The 11,077-nt window shown below is 43.5% G+C and overlaps 1 protein-coding gene across 1 annotated transcript in view; it reads left to right on the top strand.

Annotated features, from left to right (window-relative positions):
• Positions 1 to 3,345: 3,345 nt before the first annotated feature.
• Positions 3,346 to 11,077, top strand: part of EXT1 (exostosin glycosyltransferase 1) — a 25,476-nt gene continuing 17,744 nt past the window's right edge. Inside the window, exons 1-3 of the mRNA XM_010012054.1 lie at positions 3,346 to 3,441; positions 6,184 to 6,291; positions 9,990 to 10,109. Coding sequence (XP_010010356.1) covers positions 3,364 to 3,441; positions 6,184 to 6,291; positions 9,990 to 10,109 — 306 coding nt within the window. The 5' untranslated portion in view covers positions 3,346 to 3,363. The remainder of the gene's footprint in view (positions 3,442 to 6,183; positions 6,292 to 9,989; positions 10,110 to 11,077) is intronic.

The following is an 11,077-nucleotide window of genomic DNA, read 5'->3' as shown; positions in this document are numbered from 1 at the left end:
AGAGCTGTCCCCACAAGCTGGCAGCTCCGGGTTTGCAGAAGCCACAGCTATGCAAGCTGGAAGACCGTAACAAATCTCCCTGCCATCTTCAGATGTTACCGGCTAATGGAAATAAGTAGTTCTGAAAACAGATCTAACTCCTATTGCCAGGGGAGAAGAAGAAGAGGAGTTTCTGGAAGAACCTCTTCTAAACACTTGACTATTTTCTCTGTAAGTTAAGGCCTCCATCAGTTTCCAGCAGGGTTATACTACTTCATTGCCTCCCTGAGGTCTTGTTGAGATTAGTCAGTGAAGATAGTGAGGAAATCAAGCCTGTCATTGATGTGATACTGGTATTTGCAGTAGATGCCAGATCGATACTCAATGTACAAGTGTCCAGCTCCAGCTGAGAGAGTGTTCCTGGATGTCTGGGCCAGCTCTGATTTCTCTCCTGGACAAGTAAAGAAAGAATGTCAAGTCCAGCAAAGATTTAGCTCAGATACCTATCTTTAATCATAGAGATTATCTCACTGGCTTCACTGAAAGCATTTCAGGTCAGTTAAGGGAAGTGCAGAGATGCTTTCAGGTGAGATGTGTAGGCTTCCTAAATGGGAAAAAATGCCAATTGTAAATAAGCAGTTTTCCCTCCTCAACCAAACACTGGCAAAACTCAAACCTCCTGCTGCATGTGTGGTTCCTACAGGGCCAAATGGGAAGGGCTCTGAAAGTGGGTGTTGCCCATGGTTCCTATAGAGCCGAATGGGAAGGACTCTGAGGGTTGCCCTGACACTGTCTTCCCCATGGCCTGTGGGCTGGAGCTTCATTCCCTAGATGATGTTTTTGTATCCAGTGTCTCCTCCAAATGCTACCTGGCAGTTGAGAAAAACATTGAATGGTCTCTGCTGCGAACTCGACTCTGAAGTGCTGTTTGGTACATGTAAACGATTTCCTCCACAAGTGATGCTTCAAATTACAAAGCCGTGCTTGCAGCTTGCCAGGGATGTTTATGTATTTGTGGCTGGCTACACATGTTGTGTGAAAGGCGTTTCTGAATTCATGTTTAAATATACTGGGCTATCTTCTGTCTTTCAGCTAAGGTAGGGTGCCCCCATTGCCTTGTGTGCTACCCACAAACTAACAGGAGTAAAGTTACCACCTTGTGTTTAAGGATTACACATAGATGCTCGATCCTGGAGTGGTTGCTGGGGGATTAAACTGGAAGTCAGAGGTCATGTGGGGTCACCTTAACACATTTAGGTTGAGATTGCAGAGAAATTTGTTCATGAGAATCTCTGGTGCAATCCGTTTGCTGCAGCAGCTCTTGACGGATGTTGCTTTACTCTGGATCTGCTCCTCTTGTATTTGTGGGCTCTTCCTAAAGTGAGTGGGAATTTTGTGCCCATACGTCAAGGTTGGGGCAAGGCTTTCAGTGTAGGTATGATGCAGATAAATTGCTTGATGACCATGAACCATGCTATTCCAGAGCTCAGCAATAAATCACACGTTAGGCTTTAAAATGCACAAACAGGAGCAAGACACTCACCTATTTCTAGGTGGGAAATGGTCAACAAAATCCTTTTCTCTTTTTTTTCCTCCTTTGTAAATCTATCCTAATACCAGTAAATTAGCTAGAAAAGTAAAGGTGCCCAATGTAAGGTGTCACTGGCATATGGAGGACTCGCTTCCACTGGCCTTGTCCTCTGCTTTTCTTTGTGTTCTGGTTCTGCCATCGATGTTTTGTGGATATTGTTGCATTCCAGGGCACTAACAGGAATTTACATTCGTAGCTACTTAATGATGGGGGACTTCTGCCTGGCATACTCTAGCCCTACAGGGTATTCTATTTTTGGTATATATTAACATTTTCTGTTATACAATATACAGTGAAAAGGATGAGCCTCCGACCTCTCAGTATGTAGAAAAGGAATGCTTAAAAATGGCAACTTCCTTTATTTTCTTGGTATTCCAATATCCCAGTATTTTCCCCTGTGAGCTGTGTCACTGCCGGCTGGGGAGCTGGGACACGGCTGCCAATCAATATCCCACACAGAGAAAAAGAAATTGCTGCCACTCAGATGAAATATGTATATATGTATTTTAACCAAAGTTGAAATATGGTGTAAAAAACGCCAAAAAGCCGTTTGAAGTCTGTTTTGTAGTTTTAATTAATGCAACAAGGGGGTTTATTTTACTCTCAGAGGAGATAATCTTAATCCATTCACAGTGACCTTTTCTTGTGCAAATTAGCTACACACGCTTGTTTAAGCAAATGGGCCTTTGCAAGATGTCTCCTTCTAAAGACTGGAGCTTATAATTGAAAATTGGCTTACTCCCATCTGGCTGGCCTGTGTGAGAATAGGAACGTAGATCCGGACTTTTCTGTATATAAAATGTAATCATACACACATGTATATACGTACACATATACACACATACAGTAAACATTGCTCTGCCTGCAGGCTACAGTTAAATTAGATTATTAGTGTTAGAAATTTCAGTGCCACAAGTTGCTGTCAGAAGAACATCTGCCTGCAGAGTCCTGGACGCTCTGCAGAAAGGAGGGTGTTTAATCCGGATCCTTTTGTCTCAGATGAGGCAGGTGCCATTCACAGCTCCATGGGTACAATTAGCTAATAACAGGCTGGAAACTGTTGGGATTTGATGTGTGGTTTTGGTGAATGGTTTCAAAGTGATTGATGGAATTGGAAAAAAACGCCAGGAGTGTCTATAAGCACTTGAGTTTTAATTCGGAGGAGCAGGGGTCATTGCAGCTATGTGGTTAATTGCCAAAATTGGGCAGTTTATCCTTCTCGCCACACTTGACAATAACCATCGAGTGAGTCATTGTAACCTCCTGTCCCTTTTTGAGTGCCTGTTTGATAAGGGAAGATTTCTTTGGCATAGTTTAAATATTCTTTTGCTTTGTACAAACCTTACGTGTACAAATGAACACAGTTGTGCATGGCCTTGACTCAATCTGAATAGAAATCAGTGTCACAGAAGTGCCACAATGGTGCTTTTGGGTATCAACATATTTCATATGATAAAGTTTGTTGTTAGAGCTCATGCATACCTCTTTATATAGAAATGGCTGATTATTGCAATGGCAAAAGGATTTCCTTCCTCCCCAGTTTCATTACCACTCTTCCCAGCGCTCTCCCATGGTGGTTGCTCCTGAGGGTGAACAAAAAGGAGCCAGGGAGGTGGCTGACACACATGTGCACGGAGGGAGTTAACCTGGTGGTGAGCGGTCTTGGTCGGGGGTGATGTTATCCAGATGGGTCTCAACAGCTGTTTGCATTTTCATGCCCAGTTACTCCAGGACTCATGCTAATTGAATTTTCTCTTTTCTCCCCTGTTCTTGTTAGGTATGATTACCGTGAAATGCTGCACAATGCCACTTTCTGTCTGGTTCCCCGTGGCCGCAGGCTTGGCTCTTTCAGGTTTCTGGAAGCCTTGCAGGTAAGAGCTGCAGTTTAAAGCATTGGCTATGCTGGCTGCAATTCAGCATGCAATAGCAAGGAGGTGGGGAGCAGGGAAATGTGTTTCATTTCCCTAGTGGACAGTAATCCACTTCGCAAAAGCCTCTAGTCATACTTCTGGAGCAATTGGCAGCTTCTTCCCAGGAGGAGCCGAGCACTGAGCTCATCTGAAGGTTGAATTGTGTTACCTTCAGGAAAAGGGTTTCCCTGGATGTGGTGAGGCTGAGAGGTTGGACTGGTTTAGAGCTGTATTTTATCAAGCTATGAGACTTCCCATGGGAGACACTGGCCTCTACAAGCTGCAGGGCAGTAAAAGTAGGCTTTTGTTTTCACTTAGTCCAAACAGACAATGCTTTATGCATTGCCTGTCTTGAGATGGTGCTTGCTGAACATGCAGAAGGTGTCCTGGAAGTTGTAAAGCCCCATTTGGAAGCTTCACATGAAGGTAGATATAGGCTGGTCTCAGGGAGCTCACAGTGTGTCTTGGGACAGCACTTGAATCCCCTTCACCTTTTAAACCCGTTTTGGTTAATGGTCTCCCTGTTTTGCTGTTGGCCAGCAGCAGAGGGCAATGCAAAGGGGCTCCTGCATCACCGTGACAGCAGTGATGGAGCCTGATACTGACCTACTGCAGCTGCCACTGGCCTGACCCTTTCTTACTGGCAAGCATCAGCTCAGCCCTGGGGTCCTGGGTCTCCAGTCAGCCATACAGAGCATCTTGGGAGATGCTGCAGCTCCCCTCTAGGGCTGACATACGGATTTCCATGGGGACTGGAGTGGTGGGAAGGGAAAGCCGAGTGGGTTCTTGGTGTCAGTGAGATGGCAGATGAGGACATCTTACAGGGTCCTGCCTCTGGGTGTCCTTTTACCATTTGGGAAGTGTCCCAGCATTGGCAGTGAAGCTGTTGCTGAATAGCATTACATCACTTCACCAACCACAAAATGTCCCAGCCATTACTAAAGAGTATTGTTTACCACAGTGCAGACCAGGATTCAGGTACCTGACTGTAGGTGTGTAATGTCATTTTAGAAGCCCAGTGCTACACTTCTGGCTTTCTGTTGCTTCTCCAGAAGGTCTCCAGTAGATTTTGTGTCGTGTCTGCCAGCCTTTGATGGGTTTCTCAGGTATCCTAGGGTATCCCAAATGTGCTGGACACTTAGGTTAACCACTGAATCCTACACTTACTGTCACATTTGAGATCCAGGTTCTGGACTGTCACTTACCTCTTTGCTCCTGCTCAGAAGATTAATAGCCTGAAAGTGCTGTTCCCTTACCAGCCTTTTCAGAGGAAGAAGTGAGACTGGCTTATTTGGAATGACAAGTCACTTCAGATCCTCCTGAAGAGCACTGCTCAAATCTTCTCTCATCTGGGCCATGAGTCATGCAGCTTCTGTTAGATACATTATCTCAGGAGAAGAAAGCAGGGAGTGTACCTCACTGTAAGAACTTGGAGGCTCCAGGTCGATGATGATAAAATGCAGGCACTGAGGATTTTCCTCACAGGCTGGCAACAGTATTCACTGATTATGATGAACTCCCAATTCTGTCTGGCTCCAAGGCGTAATCCACATTAAGTGGAATGAAAGACAAAATTATGAAAGACATAATCCACATTAGTGGATTGTTTTAAACATGAAACCACATTGCTAAGTGTTTTCTGGTTGGCTTTTTTCATGCACGAATGTCGTTCCTTTACAGATGATCATAGTTCTTTACACCCTATAAGCATTGTCGCAATGCAGAGACTTGACCAGTCTAAAGTCCTGTGTCTAGTACATGTGACCAAGGAAGGTATAGCAGTCTGAGGAGTTCCCCTTTATAGCATCGTTTGGGAGCTATAGGGAGATCTGAACACTACTGTGGACCTAATTCAGAGCACTTAAGCTTGACTTGATCCAAAAAAAACTGAACTAGAACACGGGCTTGATGCAGATCCTCTGGTAATAGGTTCTTGCATCACAGAAGGAGGTTTGTGGTTTGGACCTTACGTTGTGATCCAGCTGACCAGAAAGAGGTGGCGATCATTTGTTTATGGAAACACTGCTCTATTTACTGAATAGTCACAAACATGCTGTCAGTGCAGACAAACTTGTGCAACTCAGAAAAGAGTAAATAATTTAGACAGATCATACTGGTATGAAATAGATACTAAATGTGTATGCTTTTTGTTTGTTTTAAGACAGAAAGCAATTCCTATTTTCGTAGACAGGTGATGGCAGACGAGTCATGTTTGTGCAGTTGCCTTTGTTTGGAGAGTTGATATCAAACAGAATAGGGAATTTACTCTTCCTTTGTGGAAAAGTGCCCTGGAATTAAATATGATTTATATTTTCTGTAGGGTTGTCTTGCCACATACCATAAAATTAGGGGAGTTAGCTCCCTGCTGAAAGGTTCACAAATCAGCAAGGGAGGCCATCGTGTTGTATTGAGTTCTCCAGTGTTACATCTGCATTATTTTAACAGTTCTGCCCTCATCTGGCAGTGTAAGCACCACATTTCAAATGTCACTCTCCAGGCAAATCCCACCTCTCAGTGCATATGAGTAAGTACGAAAACCCATAAACATTTGGGCTGCCTTCCTGTGGCTTCTAGCTTCTGGTATTCTTTGCCGTGGTGCCTCTCCTTCTGAGGTCGTGCAGGAAGCAATGGTCATGGTGTTGGTGCAAACCCTGAAGCTTGCCCTGGTCACCTAACGACTGCAATGCCTCTGTGTGCATGCAGGCTGCCTGCGTCCCGGTTATGCTCAGCAACGGATGGGAGTTGCCGTTCTCGGAAGTGATTGATTGGAACCAAGCTGCCGTCATAGGCGATGAGAGATTGTTATTACAGGTAAGAGAAAGACCGTGGCCTTCAGCACATCAGTTGATTATTGCTGCTGCCATCTAAATGGACGGGGAAGATGAATCCAAAAGGTCAGGACTGTAAAAGAATTTTTATCATGAAGGGATTGTCTGTGTCACACCAGCTATGAACTCATTTAATGTGACATCATTCATTTTTTGACCTGAAGGTCACTGCAGCCACATTCCAGGCCAAGTTCTTAAATGCAGCAAGACGTTCATTTTTCCTAAGAGCATGAAACCTCTTCTGGTGCCGAGCACCTGGATGCTTCTTTAAGGCAGAGCTGTCCTGGGCTGGCTGCTGTGATGAGAGAGAATACATTGGAAAGCAGGTTCTTTAGTCCTTCGGAAGAAGTTTGTCCTCAGGGGTCCCACCAGCGCTGTGTGTCTGGATGGCAGGCATTGAAGGGACTCCTCAGGAAAGCAGGTATTCTCTGAGGCAAGAGTTACCACCTACCAAGTTTTGGGGAAGCAGAATCTGTCCCTTTTTTGATGTCTGGACCATCTAACATTGCTTTCTGAAGCAGTGTTCATGTCATTTACTGTCAATCTCCTTGAGATCAGGGAACAAAAGCAGGCTGAGACATTAGAAATTGCCTGCTAACTTCAGCATCTACTTTGGCTTTAAATTCACTTTTTTTTTCCTGTTTCCCTAGAGGGTTTTCTAGCCTTAATACATTCTGTAAACTATGTGGAGAAGTTGATAATAGGAGATGTTCTTGAAAATTTAGTAGCATTTGGTAAAATGCCATTGCCCAGCATGAAGCTGAGATCCACAAGATCTGGAATAGCCACTAAGTAGCCTCTAAAAGGGACTTTTTTCATGATTGAATTCAACTCATATCCGAGGTGGCAAGCTAGACATCCATAGAGAAAAGCCTTTGAAGGTACAGGTGTTCTGGGGTGTTCTGGCACCCCAGAAATGAAGTACCTTCGAAAATCTGGTGCAATGCCTGTTTAGTTGTCTCAAGAAGTAAATATTTGCGATTAGCACTTGCAAAGTGCTGCCTATTCTCCTTAATGTGATCCGAGCTGCAGATACAAAAGGGCCGTTGGATTTTTGCATCTGTGGACAGCACATCTTTTCTGAGCAGAATTATTTCTCTCTTTAAACAATAATAATTTGCTGATGCTCATGCTTTCCGGTAACATGCCATTCGTTCCCCTCACAGCTGCTGCCATATTGAACAGCTACTGCACCGTTATTAACAGTGTTTTTAAAGAGCTGGCGGAGGGCCTGAATGTCTGCTCTGGGAAATGTTTTTGTTATGTTACAGTTTCTCATTTCCTGTTTGAGAGCTGCTCGGATGCTTTTATTTGCATATTCCCCTCATCACAGCACTGGGGAGAGCTTAATCCAGCCTCTCTGTGTTTATTTGCGCAGGGTGGCTTTTCTCTTCCCCCTACTTATTACTGAAATGACCTTTTATTAAGGTTCTAATAATTCCAGTGTAATCCTGCCAGATTACTATTAATACATCACTTTCCCCACCTGTCTCGCGTGACAAGTAGATTAATAACTAATAGGCAAATGCAGTCAAAATGGGAGCTCTGATTTTTCCTTCCAGCTGTTGTAACAGAGCAGGCACCGAGGCTTTTTGTCAACCTTGGCTGTGTGTTGGCAGGCGCTCACAAGCATGGTGTGGTCTGTAAAATCATAGCATCTCGCAGTAACCTTCACAGTCAGGGCAGCCTTCCCTTTCAAAGGGCGTCATTGGGAATGAGCATTGATTTTATTTGGTGCTCACACGCATACGCACACAAGGTTGCACGTAATGCAATGAAATGTTTTAAGTTTATAGAAAAAATGCCATATTTTAGCACTGTGAAGTGACTTTGATCTTGTGTTTGCTGCTGGTAATGATCCCGGGTGTGATTAATACACATCTGTGGACAAGACAGTGCAGGTAATGTCCATTATCCCTCTGCTTACTGGAACTTAGGGTTTAAATAATGAAAAGAGAGAACACTCACCCAAAAGATGAAATTTGTTGTAGTTGTTTATATCATCATGTCATGAATAGTGACAGGATCAGTTAGAAAAACATGTTTTAATACATTTCTTTAACTTCTATCTTTCATACTAGTTTTGCAGGGAATATTTTACTTGAAGACCTGTATTTTACTTAAAGGGCCTATAGCAAAGGAACATAAAGTACCATCTTCAGTAGTCTGACCATTTTCTTCTGATCCACCTTGCTGTAGTGCTAACTCTCATAAACTCAGATTCTGTATTCTAGTTACCAGTGTATTTAAGATGAAGGTGTAAGAGACAAAGGGCTGAAAAAGTAGAGATTGTCCCACCCAACACTGCACCCTGTGGAGCCATAGTCCTTTTGGATGCAGTGTCAGACCTGGGTGCAGGCTATGAGTAAAGAATTTACTGATTCTTGTGGAAATTTTTTACATACAAATTCTTACGATCTCAAATTTTCTTCAGGAAGATATTTCATGTGAAAGCCAATAATGGTCACTGCCACCTCTCAGAATATTTTAGGAATAAGCGAAGTTCTGCTCTGGAAAGGGAGGGATGTGATGGCGTGCAAGAGAACTCCAGAATAAGCTGGGGTGTGCAAAAAGCAACACACAGCCCAGGTAGATGCTTTTACGACTAATGACTTAAGTAAAAGATTTATGAGAAATGAGTGTCTGAGAACAAGGTGGCCTAGTTCGAAATCACAAAAAAAAAGAAGTGGGTGCAAAAGCACAACTCTTCATTCTTGGATAAAATGAACGCAAATCAGCAATGTATTCTAGATGCCTTTCTGGTGCTGGGAGTAGCCCCTGCAACTGAAGCAAATTGCAGGTAAATTTGCTTCATAATGTCAGTTTGCATTCTCAGAGAGGTGTGCTGGAGGCCTTGGTCAATGTCCTAAGTTACAGAATGACACGTAGGTACGTTAGTTTCCCTCCAGTGTGAAAGAGGGATGTGGGGATGAGGAAAGACGTAGAAGAGAAGCCCTCCCCTACTGAGCAGTTACAATTTTAATGGCAAAGCATTGCAGCAGGACAATTTGGGGGGTTTATTTCTAAGGCATCTTATACTAGAATTAATGTGTTGATTTAATGGAAAGGGGGAAAAAGAAGCGGTGTTTTCCCTTGTGAATAGCAGGTGCTGTGGGAGGCGTTATTCTTTCCACCCACAGTAATTAGTAAAACACAGTTTGATCCACAGGCTCCCAAAAATTGGAATCTCACTTAAGATGTTGCTGTGTTTTCCTAGGGCACTTAGTGTTGCCATGCTGTGGTAAATGCAATTCCAGATCCCTTTAATGTACTTTGAGAGTGGGGATTATTGTTGGACTCTTGAGACCTGCAAGGACTCGTTTGTTAAAATATTAGTCCATGAAAACCTTTGTGCATGAGGGATGTATGAAAGAGCTCCTTACTGTGCCATGCCACAGCGCTGGGGAGAAGGAGCTTTTGTTACCATAAATCAACCAAAACCTAAAACAGAAAGCAGATTAAAAAAAAAAAATCATATATTCAGTACCAAAGGTTATAAAGGGCTGTGTCCCATTCGTTTTACATCAAGGCTTTAACTGTTGCAGCACGCGTCTGTGTGGGACAGGAGCGCTGAAGCCGTGCAGCTCGCAAATAGAGGAGAGGTCTTGTCAGCAGCATATTAATGTGATGAGATTGCATTGTTTTCTGAAGCTTCTGACTATATTGCATCTTGTATTACAGATTCCTTCTACAATCAGGTCTATCCATCAGGATAAAATCCTAGCACTTAGACAGCAGACACAGTTCTTGTGGGAGGCTTATTTTTCTTCAGTTGAGAAGATTGTATTGACTACACTAGAGGTGAGTAAAATTGCCTGGGACCTTGCCAGGCAGCGAGGTTTCCATACCTGTCCAGCTGCTCCTGTCCTCTGCTGGCATCGGACCTTGGTTTTCATGACATGCAATTGGTCACTGGGGAAAAAGGTCGGCTTCTCGATAAGATTTCTCCCCCAAGGAAATGCTTTCTTCGTTATCTAAATCCACATTAGAAAGCTGCCATGGTGAAAAATGGGAGCTACCCAACACATGGAAAAGTTGCCATGTGTGATCTTGCCTTTGCAAGGCTTTATGGCTTATGAATCACTACCCTTGTCATTGGTACTGAGTGTGTTTCTTTAAGAAACCTTTCTGGAATTCATTTTGGGAAAAATATTACTGTAGAGCTCTTCCTTGACCATTCCTTAACGTTTTGATACCTAGTGATGGGGCTATTGTTCTGGCTCAAGGTAAAGGGGGGCTTGTAAATCACTAAGTCTTATCTTCACACACAGCATAAGGGAAAGGCCTGATCATCTTTATAAAATATTAATAAATAATCATAATTAGACTGCTATTAAACAGGGAGACAGATGATCTGAAATGTGGAGAGAATCCTTTCTGAATTCCGAGGCAGGAGAGATGAAAGGCTCTTTAGAAGTAGGGCCCAGGCGACAATTTCAAAAGCAGGTTTATCTTCTAATTGTTCCGCAATTTTGCACATAAATTTTTGACACACTTTTACCACTGCAAGTGCCTCACTTTGTAGGTGCAAATGCATTCGTCTTACGCTAATGCTTCTGCAATTGCATCCGTCTCTGCGCACAGTTGTAAAGCTCCACATTTCCCGCTGTGCCTGCTTACCCTGGAAAACTGCAAATGAGTGCTGCTGCCTGCAGTACAGGTTGCCTGTGGCTCATCTACCTCCAGCTGCTGTAAGACAGTCCCTTAGGATTTTGTGTGCCAGTAAAGAAAACCAGCCAGGGAACATTTTCAGAGCCCCTGGCATAGCT

The sequence above is a fragment of the Nestor notabilis genome, unplaced genomic scaffold (assembly GCF_000696875.1).
Source record: "Nestor notabilis isolate BGI_N333 unplaced genomic scaffold, ASM69687v1 scaffold9673, whole genome shotgun sequence".
In the NCBI taxonomy this organism is placed as follows: Eukaryota; Metazoa; Chordata; class Aves; order Psittaciformes; family Psittacidae; genus Nestor; species Nestor notabilis.
The sequence above is the reverse complement of the archived record's forward strand: the minus strand, read 5'-3'. Positions and strand labels throughout refer to the sequence as shown.